This window comes from Adiantum capillus-veneris, chromosome 28 (genome assembly GCF_014529385.1).
Source record: "Adiantum capillus-veneris isolate H3 chromosome 28, ASM1452938v2, whole genome shotgun sequence".
NCBI lineage: Eukaryota > Viridiplantae > Streptophyta > Polypodiopsida > Polypodiales > Pteridaceae > Adiantum > Adiantum capillus-veneris.
In genome coordinates, this window is record NC_140958.1 from 138,869,147 (window position 1) to 138,881,248 (window position 12,102).

General features: G+C 42.9%; 1 protein-coding gene across 1 annotated transcript; it reads left to right on the forward strand.

Moving 5' to 3' along the window:
• The first annotated feature begins 309 nt into the window (after window positions 1-309).
• LOC147421376 (uncharacterized) lies at window positions 310-1,669 on the forward strand. Its single transcript, XM_086504786.1, has 2 exons — window positions 310-1,140; window positions 1,226-1,669. The coding sequence occupies exons 1-2, from the start codon at window positions 341-343 to the stop codon at window positions 1,365-1,367; spliced, it is 942 nt and encodes a 313-aa protein (XP_086360912.1). The 5' UTR covers window positions 310-340; the 3' UTR covers window positions 1,368-1,669.
• The last annotated feature ends 10,433 nt before the right edge of the window (window positions 1,670-12,102 follow it).

Here is a 12,102-nt window from a genome sequence, read left to right on the forward strand (position 1 = left end):
GCCGAGGGGCGAGCCTGTCGCCGCGGTCGGTTGGGCGTTGTAGAGCTGTCTACTTCTAAAAAAGAAGCGGCATCATGCTTGCTTTCGCCCGGCCAAATTACTGGTTTTTACAAGCGACTAGAATTTACCCTTCTACGGGGTATCAGGGGAAAAAAAGCCCTTACCTATGTAAACTTTGTTTTTATAATAGACACTCAACGTTCATTTTTGTACTTGCTCCTCTTAATTAATTAAGCACGTTGGATTGTGAAATTCGAATAAAGTTTCAAGAAACTTCTGCTCTTTCCCGCTCTACTACTCATTTTGCGAGCTGCGTATCGAGGTTGCACCGTTGAAGGCTATGGCGCCCTACGACCTGCGATCGCGAAGTGCCGCAGTATCTGCTAATCGCGCCTCCGTGCCTGCACCAGGACGTGGCCGTGGGCTTCGTGGTCGAGGGCGCGGGCGAGGCACCGCTCCTCCTCCTCCTCCTCCGCTGCTTGGAAGCGGGGCTCGTGGTCGTGGCCGCGGTAATGGAAGCGGGCTTCGTGGTCGTGGCGCGCAAGGCCCCGCCGTTTCTCCTCCTCCTCAGCAGCCTCAGCAGCCTCGTGGTCGTGGCCGCGGTAATGGAAGCGGGCTCCGTGGTCGTGGCGCGCAAGGCCCCGCCGTTTCTCCTCCTCCTCCTCCGCTGCTTAGAAGCGGGGCTCGTGGTCGTGGCCGCGGTAATGGAAGCGGGCTTCGTGGTAGTGGCGCGCAAGGCCCCGCCGTTTCTCCTCCTCCTCAGCAGCCTCAGCTCCCAGGCGTTGCTGACGTCCTGCAGGTTCAGCCAGGGGCGCCGCTTTGGTTTCGCCGTGTCTACGGTTTCTTGCCTCTGATCAATCTTCCTTGCGAACATGCACCCGGATTTGTCCACCCACGCCCACACGTTAGCAGAAAAACCCTTGTAGGCTGTGTGGAGTGCGGCGTTGTTACCTGCTACCGCGGACGGGAGCTTGATCCCAACTGCGACATGAATGACAACCATACCGTGCTCACATTCTCAGAAGCCAATTCCGTTGTCACTTGCAACACCGCTCAAGGCCCCTTCGCAGCCGCGATAACCACTGAATTCGACACTAGGGTTGCTAGATATGCATCGAATACTCTCGGATGTGTGAGAAGGTATGCTCCTCTCTCTCTCTCTCTCTCTCTCTCTCTCTCTCTCTCTCTCTCTCGGCTTGACGGCCTTCTCTACACATATTGGCAGACTCGATCCAGATCAAGGCCACAGATGCCAGAGCGCCCCCCATGCATGCTACCAATGTGACCGCTTTTTCTTTGGGGATCGAGACCGGGCACAATTTTGCTGCTTACTGTGCAGCGCGGAAGATCACGGGTGGCTCGCTTAAATGCATTAACCATGCATGCAGATATCTGATTACTCTCAGCGATTACATCTGATCAGGCGTAATTCAAAACTATATGAGATGGCAAGAAACTATCCAAAGCAGGTGTTATATAATAAGTAGCAATACTGATGAAGCAGGTTCAACTTCATAACTATCCAAAGTAGGTTTAATGTATATATAAAACAGGACCCTTATGTTAAGCTGGTGACAAAACTCCTATATCGTTAATCTGGTTCAACTTCAGAAATTGTTTAATGTATATATATAAAACGGATCCTTATGTTAATCTGGTGACAAAACTCTATATCGTTAATCTGTTATCTTAATGGTCCAAATTGTGGAGCAACCATTTTAATTTCTCGGGAAGCTATTTGCGAGTTCCAGTTAGGCATAATCAAGAAAACTGCCTTCTATAACCCACTTTATATTCTGACAGGGGGATTTTTTTATGCATCACATCGAAAACTTTTTAGAGTTAACTTATTTTTCGAGGAAACGTCCTGAGGCAATAAGTGTTTGACAAAATTTATTCAGGCTTTTGTTTAATGTAAGGGGAGAAGCAGGAATGTAATCGAGGTGATGTATAAGGTGTCAGAGGAGGAGAAAATGCAAGATCTCTGTCTCGGCATAAAAGGGTTTTTGTAGTCTCTAGACTCTGGCGGAGCTGGAAAAGGGAGCGGCGACTTGCTTTGTTTAATTAGCTGTCTTTGGGCTTAGCGAAGTGCGAGGGCTGCATTTTTATTAAAGGATGTGCATTGTGAGAGGTGTGGATCATTTGTTGAGGTACATTTTACACTCCCACCATGGTCCAAGTGGACAAGCTCATAATTAAGGTGTGGACACTCCCTCAGGGGAATGCGAAGGTCATAGCCTTGCTTTGTTCAATGTGAGTTTGCAGAGGGGATCGATAAGTAGGAGAAACATAAGAAATCTTCGATAGTCCGCTTGAAAAAAATGCTTTGTATCCTTCTACAATGCTCAGGGGTCAAATGCTATTATGACCCCTGAGTCAAATGCTTATCTTTTGTGATCAATACGATGCACACGAAAATGTCACGTGTGTGTTTCATATTTTTAACTACATCCTCTTTCAAACTCTTTCTCAATTTCTATAACGGTATATCCCTGTTATATTGCTTCTTGCTTCTTGAAGTGCATTGTGTGCAACCCACCAAGAGTCATAAATTTTAATAGTCACCTTAAACTTGGAGGATTTTGGAACTTTGTCCTATTTCTTTATGCCCTTTGATGAGCTGCAATTCTCCATGGTTGAATGATTTAGAATACATCTATTCATCGTTTCCAGCTTGTAGACTAGGATCTATTTTGCGTTCTTGGCCATTTCCTTATGGCACCTCACTAATCATTCTATCATCTTCTTTGTTGTCACTTAGTGGAGACATACCGGGTTCCCTTTGTCCAAGAAATCTTGATATGGATATTGCCTACTCTTGCACCCAGCTATGCCATATTTCCCTCTAGTTTTGCTCATTGTTGCATAAATCCCTTCAAAGCTCCAGGACCCTTTCAAGGAAGAACAATATGCATAACACCTATAATTGCAACTTTATTCACTACATTAACCTACATGAGATGAACTAATTGTATTGTGAGTATACTTGTTAGGAATTACTTTTCAAGCATGTAAATAGTTTTAATTACATTAATCCTATTGTCTTCGATGCTACTTATTATCTTGATCTCTTATTGAGAAATTAAAGCTGCCTTACCAAATGGGATATTTGGTAGACCACTTTGAACCTTAGGTGCTGTAGAATGTTTCATTGTATTGGGGAGAATGAAGTGAAGGAACTCGTGCCAATCGTGCATCTTCAACCCAGTCAGTTTGCTATTCTTTGTGATCCTCGCTTGCTACAGACGGGAGCGTAGAGAGCCCTGCAAAATACCAAAAACAATATACTGCAAGCCATAAAACGGACAAATCTCCATACCTGGCGAATCCACGAGCACATAATCAACGCTATACGTGAACAGAGAGAGATAAAGAGCGGGAGAGAGCGAAAGAACTTGCCCAGGCGCACCTCCGAGAGCGGAGTGCTACGCCTGGCATGGCGAGAGATAGAGAAGAGAGGAGAGAAGAGAAGAAGTACACAGAAACTGGGTGCAATCTCCCCCCGTGCAAGAGTGACCATTTCCCTCTTGCACGTATTTCATTTATAGATTTTTTCAATGGTCAATGTGAGTACAAACTGACCGGCCGGTCATAAATGGCCAAAGCTCATAAAGAAACCATGTATTAATGCAATAACAAAATCTAGGTATACCATAACATCAAAAAGTTTATGACAAAACAACTAGCAGAGCACCGGACCCTGTGTAGGGATCGACCAGTCCACCCATCCACTTCCGCTCTACTATGGACAGAGAGAATTCCACTTCGCTAGAAGCGAGCCAGATCTAGAACACCTACAGCCTACCTGAGCCAGACATAGGTGAGGCTGTTTCGCCTCCCTCCATGAATCCAAGCTCTGAAAGGATCCCAAATACCAGCAGATGGTAGGGTATCAACACCAACCATACCAATTTAGGTGCCACGCCTCTTCGATGCCCAGCACTGGGTGTTTAGGCCAAGCCAAGGTAAGATCCCCAACCCGTTAGCCATGTAGGTCATTCAACCCCCCGACGCACTAACCGTGTAGATGAACCTAACAAAAAAGAAGAAGACCTAGGCAACACCCCCGATCCAGCAAGTCCCAGGTCAGTGACCCTTTAGTTTAAGGCTAAGCGATGTAGGTGATCTTAGTCTTGTAGCGATGCTACCATGAGAAACATAACACATGAGTCCAATCACAATAGCACTTCACAGATGCACAAACAATTCTTTCCAAACAGTTAGAATCTAGAGGGTTTCTATCCTTATACATCCATCATAAACATTCTTGATCACTTTATGATCCAATCCGAAATCGTAAACCATAATCCAATCACATCACACTAGTGAGCTCTCCACCCTACTTGGGTGAGGCACGGCCAACCGTGCATAACCACTTTAGAACATAACATGACTGCAAAACTTTCGGCATCATTTTGACAGCATAACACAATCCAGAAAAAAAAACCATAAGCCACACCGGCTTTCACCATAAAATTTCAACCATAATCCATGAGGGAGTCTCAGCCCTTAACCATCAATCATAATCACACTGAACCAACTCCCACACTTGGAGTTTGACACATCTCCTGCAATCAATCGAAGTCTACACACATGTGATTCTTAAGATGTGAATTTTTTATGCATAAAAAGAGTCCAACCAGCAACTGATCATGATATAAAAATCTAGTTCTGATAACATCCAACCATACAAAGTTGATACATCAGATCTGCACTTCACCACTTTAGCACATAGAATTAGTTTTGACCTAGAAAGGTGGAAAGCCGTCATAACCATGCATATAAGGCATTTACATCAATCTATGAGTTCCCATATATCATATGATAACATTCCAACACCATAAAAACAATGCAAAACAATTCCGCCCTTTAAGTCAACCATAAACCATAACTTCATACATATGCAAAAAACAATTTTTTGACATTTTCGGGAGCATGTAAAACATGCAAATGAAAGTATTTGACCTCAAACCAATGCATCAAGTTCAGATCCATAATATAAACTAACACTCTATCACATCACTTTGACCATATGGTGTTCACACAAAAGACGGTAACCTCAAAAGAAAGTCACTTTATTCATATCTACCTAAGCGGTTAGGGATGTTTAACCATATACTCCCACACAAGTTTATGACCATCTAATAATCGAAATCAACTCACCAAAACAAACCATAAAACGTATCAAAACGGCTCGGTTAACTCACGACGTCATATGGTATCCCCCCTATATAGTACTCATATGTGTAGGTAAAATCGATAATAGAGTGATTAATAACTCGCGTTTCTGAAGTGATAATGGAGACATAAATTCATTTATCATCAAGATTAATCAAGCTTTTCAATTGGTTAAGTGGGTTTGCCCATCCGGTGAACCTATATAGTGATTCTCCGAGGAGTCTGGAGTCAAAAATTTTGGTTGTGTAGTGGGCAGCAATCTGTTTTTTGATCATATCTCTTAGCTCGTGCATGTTTTTCGCATGACACATAAGAGAACAAATGTTCTAAATGATGTGTTTTACCTTCAGTATAAAGCGTTCGGACTGATTCATAACGGTTTGTGATTTATGATCAAAACAGTGTTCCTACTGTCTCTACGACGTGAAACGAAAAAACGTTTTTTATACATGCACATGATCATAAACGCATCATGTACATAAATCAGCGTGTTAAACATGATGAAATAATCATGGGAAAACTTCGTATGTACTTGGTTAATCCATACATGCACTCGTACGCAAAAAAACTATAACCGAGAGGGTGACTATGCAGAAAAACGACATAGAGAGGGAAAGACATTGGCTATGGAATTTTGAGCTTCTCACCGTGCTTTAGAATCGATTTGGGGTTGTCAAAAGGCTTCTTGCTTTGAAGCAAGAGAGTGGTGATGAGAGTTACGTAGAGGTATCCGTCACGAAAGCTTCCGGAGAGCGCGTACATCGTGAAACGAGAGAGAAGGTAATAAGCAAGTAGAGAGAGCATATCCTTCTTCTTCTTCTGTAGAGAGAAGAGCTTATGGAGATGGTGATGAAGAGTTTGCACCACTCCGTATAATAGATAGGTAATTCTAACATCAAGGCAAGAGAGCTTCCGCGTCTGAGAGTGTATCTATCTCTCCTTCCTTAAGTGAAGGAAGAGAGGTCTTTATATAGGCTCTCAAGGCCAAAAGCACAAGTCAAAAATAGAGTGAGCAAAGAGAGATAAGTTCGCACACATTTACAGCTTGGGGAAAAAAAAAAGATTTTTTTAATAAAAATTAATAATTTTGGACTCGGCTTTCGATGCGCGATTTAGAGACTCTAATAAGAAACTTGGCTTCCAAGAAAGGAGTTCTAAACTAAGCTCTTCCTCTTTTTTTTTAAAAGACTCTTTCTTTCCTAAAAACAAGCCTTTGCTTTTTGGTGGTCAACTCTCCCACTTACCATTCAATTTTTACATTAAATTTAACCATCCAAGCAGTATCTAACCAACTAATGGAGACTGTTGCTAAACTGCGCCACACCGTAATATCTGCACATAATTATGACTTTCCAATACTGTCAATCAAGCATCAAAATTCGACGAAATAGATATTGAAAGTTATTTTTCTTATTTTTTTAAAAGAGACCCAAAAATTGGGGATCTTACAATTGAGAGGACACTATCCAAAGCTTTTCTAGTCTACCAAAGGTACCCCTCCTGCATGGGATAATCAATGGAAAAAAATCTCACATGTCCTTAATTAGCCAAATTCTTAAGTGAGTTGTAGTATCAATCATTGTGTACATGACCAAATAAAGGACAATATATCGAGGCAATTACACTCACCATACCTTGGAAAGTTGTACATTCTCCACATCAAGATACAATGTAAGGTATTTGATATTTTCCTATTGTGCCTTCACATGTCAAGAATAGGAATGCCATCCCAAAAAACTTGTAGCTCCTCCAATAGTGGAGCCAAGTATATGTAATCAAGTATAAGATGACATTTTTATGATTAGCCAAGGTGGAATACTGTAGTTGACTTACACCATTGGACATGTGGTTCAAGCAGTGTACCCTAAACCAAATGGGTTCAATGTGTCCATTCCAAGACGAAGGTGATAAGGTTTAAGAAGCTAAGTCTCAACATCATATATTACATGGAGTCCTTGAGACTATATTTTTTTTTGTCAATGGGTGCTTATAATGATGGATAATGAAAAACGGGACGGACCTTTTTGGAAAGTGGCATTCAAAGTCAGTGTGACTAGTCAAATTTTGCAAGAGTGATTAATCGTGCTCATCGGTCAAAATTGAAAATGGAAGATTTCTTTTCTTTCTGAATTAGGCAAAGACTTTTTTTGTAACTAAGTAATTTTGAGAGTTTTGGTATGTAACTTAGTAAGTAGCTTGTAACCAATAAATCTAATACAAAAGTGTCTTTATTGAAAATTTCATGGTATGCAAGAGATCTAGAAGAATTTTATATGGTATTTAAAGTGGTGAGTTTGTGTAATAGATTTTGAAGTCTTTAGTTTTTCATTTTTGTCAATGGCAATCTAGGATAGATGAGGCAAGTAAAAACAAGGAGTTGTGGTGGCCATGGGAGTCATGAATGTGCTGATAGAAAAAGAAATGAGCTATTTCTCAAAGATCTTGCACATGAATACAGAGCATTCGTAGGGGCCACCATAGATTGCATGTGGAAGATTTCAAAATGAACAAAGACATCAGTAATCTATTGAACTCTATCCCTCACAAGGCTCATGGAGGCGAGAGCAGGTGTCGAACGGGGCCAAGCAAGAAGCGAAGATGTCTCCACATGCCAATGCACCCATTTTGGTACTGCCCTCGCTGGTTTTTGCGTCGGTCAAAATCCGTGATGCCACATCAGCGGGGGCAGTTTTCTACGCTCCCTAGCAACGACAGCATTGTCGTTTCTTAGGGAGGGAAGGTATTTATAGGGGGGTTTATGGCATTGCATAAAAAAGGGAAGAAAAGTATAAATGGGGAGATTTCATGAAGAAAGGCATGAACGTGAAGGGCAAGGAGATAAGCAAGGAAGAAGGGGAACTCTTGCTTGGCCCTGGAAAAGCATGAAAGAAGAGGAGTAGAAGCAAGAAAGGAGGAAGGAGGGGGGAACGAGGCCGTGGTAGAGGAGAAGGGAGCTGAGCGCGAAGGATCTTCCTTGCTCTCTCTTTCCTCTCAACTTCTCTCTCTCTCTCTCTCTCTCTCTCTCTCTCTCTCTCTCTCTCTCTCTCTCTCTCTCTCTCTCTCTCTGTACACTCAAAGATGGCATGAACAAGGTGGAGCTTCTTTCGATCTCAACGCTAAGGAAGCAAGAGAAGTGAAGCCCACCGAGGACTTGGACATGAAGGAGGTGAGGCCCATGGAGAATAGCATGGCTTAGAGGAGGCAATAAGGGTGTGAAGCTCATGGCGAGAAGAGCGCACAAGGAGAGAGAGGAAGAATTTATTGGAAGCAGCCAAAGAGCTCAGCTTTTGATGAGCAAGGGATTTTGGAAAGTTCTTAAGGGCAATTAAAGCAAAAGAGGAGAGTGAAGCTTGTAAGTAGTTGGAAGAGCTTCTTGAAGGCAATCGAAGAGAGAAATTTTGTGGAGCTCATAACGGCAATTGAAGCAAGAAGAACGAAAAGGGGAGATATCCATCATCGTCATCAATTTAAGCTTTTTTAATCATATCAATGAGTTCTAGAGTTGTTAACGGCCCGTTAACCTTGTAAAGGGAGCTTAAACTCCTTGTTTTCAATTAATCCGAGTGACAATGTTGTTAACTTCCCACGTTGGCTATTGACTAGATTGTACTGAAAGCTTTACTCAGTTTATTGATGATTACAATGATTGTCAGAGCTATCAGTGTCTGGTAATTTCTCTCTCACACATCTCTAACAACCAAAGGTCTTGCAACTTCCCGGCTCACGTTTCGAACACATATTCCTTGACATTTTTGGTGAACCCGATGTGAAACAGACCGGGAGAAAAAATCAACAATATCAACAAGCCAAGATAATGGTATGCAGTAGCTAATGCAACAATTTGCTACACTTATGCATCAACAACATCTGCACCATCAGCAAATGATGACTCAAAGTTCAAAAAGGGAAATGGAAGCTTGAATTTGTGAAGCTAGACAGGCAGTGACAGATATATTAAGGCGCTATGAAGGTCATGAAATTTCTAAATTTTGCAAAGTATATGAACAGGTTATGGAAGACAAGGGAGCAGAAGAGCATGCTACACTCACTATGGGAGAATGCTGTTGTTACCGCACAGCATTACCGCATAAGAGGAGAGAGAGAGCTTCAAGAAAGAGAGAGATTGTATGTTGCAGTCCCGCCGGTGCGTTTTTAGATTTTTTTGCCAGTATTACCACGCGTATTACCGCATATATAGCCGCCCATATTACCGCAATAGAAAAAGAATCCACGCGGCCCATTCCTCTCCCACTTTTCCCTTTCTATAAATCCTATTCTATTTTGTTACTTTTCAGAAATTGGTACCCCCTTTTTGCATGGAGTGTAAGAAATCCCATTCTCATTGGGATTTTTAGTACCTCTCTTCTCTTTGCTTGCCTCATCTATTGGTATGATTCTCCTACTCTACTCATTTGTACTCCATGAGATTCTATATCAAAAAATATTTTGTTTCCACCTCAAAATCTTATGTCAACTATGCATTCATATGGAAATGGCAAGAGAATGATGATCAAAATTGTATTGTCCACCCCTTTTTGCATGGAGTGTAAGAAATCCCATTCTCATTGGGATTTTTAGTACCTCTCTTCTCTTTGCTTGCCTCATCTATAGGTATGATTCTCCTACTCTACTCATTTGTACTCCATGAGATTCTATAAACAAAAATATTTTGTTTCCACCTCAAAATCTTATGTCAACTATGCATTCATATGGAAATGGCAAGCGAACGATGATCAAAATTGTATTGTCTTGCGTTCATAAACAAATAGCCCTTTTGTACAGCATAAGTAGAGAAAGAAGACAAAATCCGAAAGATATTTACTAATTTTCATCCTCTAAGAGATCTCTACAAGTGCTTACATCCATGTCCCAACCCCATGGTAGCTAGATCAACAAATAAATCTATTGATTCATCCTCTACAGCCTCTCCTATTGAATCATCATCATCCTCTCCATCCTCGTCCTCCTCCTCACTATGGTTGTTTATTGGGAATGGTTGGTTCTCCTCGACCTCAACTTCATCATCGTCATTGGCATCTTCTTGAGATGGTATGGTGGGATCTGCCAAAGTCTCTATGTTCGTATCTACAAAGATAGATCAGCTGCTCCGTGGTGTGACACGAACAAGGCACATAAAACAACTGTAGGTCATAGAGCAGACAACAATATGAATGTAGTTTTATATGTATCATATAATGTTTTAGTGAGTTGCACATGGACTTTACTTGCTCAGAACATGGTGTGTGAAAAAAATTCACACACTAATGCAAGCATTAGTGTGTGCTTGTGTACAAATTAGTGTGTGAAAACACACCAATGCATGCACACATGTGTTTTCACACACTAATTTGTGCACAAGCACACACTAATGCAAGCATTAGTGTGTGCATGCGTTACAAGCACACACTAACGCTAGCATTAGTGTGTGCTTGGGCATTCATTAGTATACCAAAACATACCTCCATTAGCATTAGCATACCAAAACATACCTTCATGTGGGTGTGAAATGAAGTTGATTGAGACCCCAATGGTCACCGAGAAGCCCAACGGTAGATTAAGGTCCAACAGACACATGCTAGATTAATTTCTTTGCCACACACTAACGCACACACACAATAGATTAATTAGAAGCGCACACACACACACACACACTCTAAATGGATACAAAAAAAATAAGCACACAAACCATTTCTTAAATAGGAGATAAAAGGAATCCTATGCAATAAAGAATCTCACTTTGACTAGAATCCAATGTTAATTAGGGTCCCTTTTTTTTGTGAAATTATAGGATATGGCATCCTCTTCCACGCCTGGCTATTGATCCATAGAGGACTTTCTCACCGAGGCCTCTCTTACGAGGACGCTTGTGATGCTTACTATTCGCAGCCTTCCTCCCACCAGTCACAATCCACCTTCAGCTTTCGATGGTTCCGAGATGCAGTACACGACCTCGACCTCGAGAGGGCATACCGCGCCCAGGCAGAGTGGCTATCCTCGTAGCAGAGTCTTCGTGGGCGGTACACACCAGCACAGTTGGCTGCCTATGAGCTCTCACCGCTTGCGACACAGGGCGCCGGCACTCCGATCATGCAGAGTATGCCTCCCAGTGGGACTCCCTCCACCTTACCCTCGACTTTCCCATCACCCGCATCTCCCTCCACCTTGCATTCGCAACGATCCACGCCCGCACCGTCGAGTTATCCGTCGCCTACACCACCCAGCGGTTCGGGATCGGGCCAGCGCTCTTCGGGTGGCTAGCGCTCTTCCCGTAGTGGTTGCTCACGCTCTAGTCTAGGTAGTGGCTCGTGCTGCTTTGGTGGTGGAGGGGGCAGTGCTATATATTCACCTCCTCCTACACCCCGACCTCCTCGCTCACCCCTTGGAGCTCCACATGAGGATGAGGACCACGATGCGCCCGCCCCGGACGCTCGTCGCTACTACTATTATATATATCGAGGGGGGGAGGTGGATCTAGGTTTCTCTTTGGGGAGGACATTTCAAGGGCACCTTAGCCAGCTGATCCACTCAACATACCAAGATTGCTTTAAATCTTTCAAAGATCAGGACCCAGCCGACTTGACGTACATTCACATGACATTGCTCATGCGGTTTCCTAATCCGGAAGTGGAAGAGTTCTCCAGGCAATGGCTCGAGGAGTACGTTAAGAATTTCTTGAAAAATAAGAAGTCCAGTGTGCGGAGGGCAGCAAAGCGAACATTTGAATCTGAGGGTCACAACTATCGCCCTGGAAATGTTCACGACGAGGAGTGGGAGAAAGCCCAGGGAGAGCTGGAGGACGAGAGAGCAGCAGGTGCTAGGGCGCACACTCGGCAGGTGGAGGCGAGGGCGCAGCAAACGCCCACGCATTATGGCTCGGACGAAAAAGCAGCATGGAAAGATAAATTTGTGAGTGTACATATTTTC

What these genes read in the sequence shown, in the direction of transcription:
- LOC147421376 (XM_086504786.1), top strand. Translation starts at nt 341, where the DNA reads ATGGCGCCCTACGACCTGCGATCGCGAAGTGCCGCAGTATCTGCTAAT. An exon ending in ACTCTCGGATGTGTGAGAAG is followed by an intron (nt 1,141 to 1,225) that starts GTATGCTCCTCT and finishes ACATATTGGCAG; the next exon opens with ACTCGATCCAGATCAAGGCC.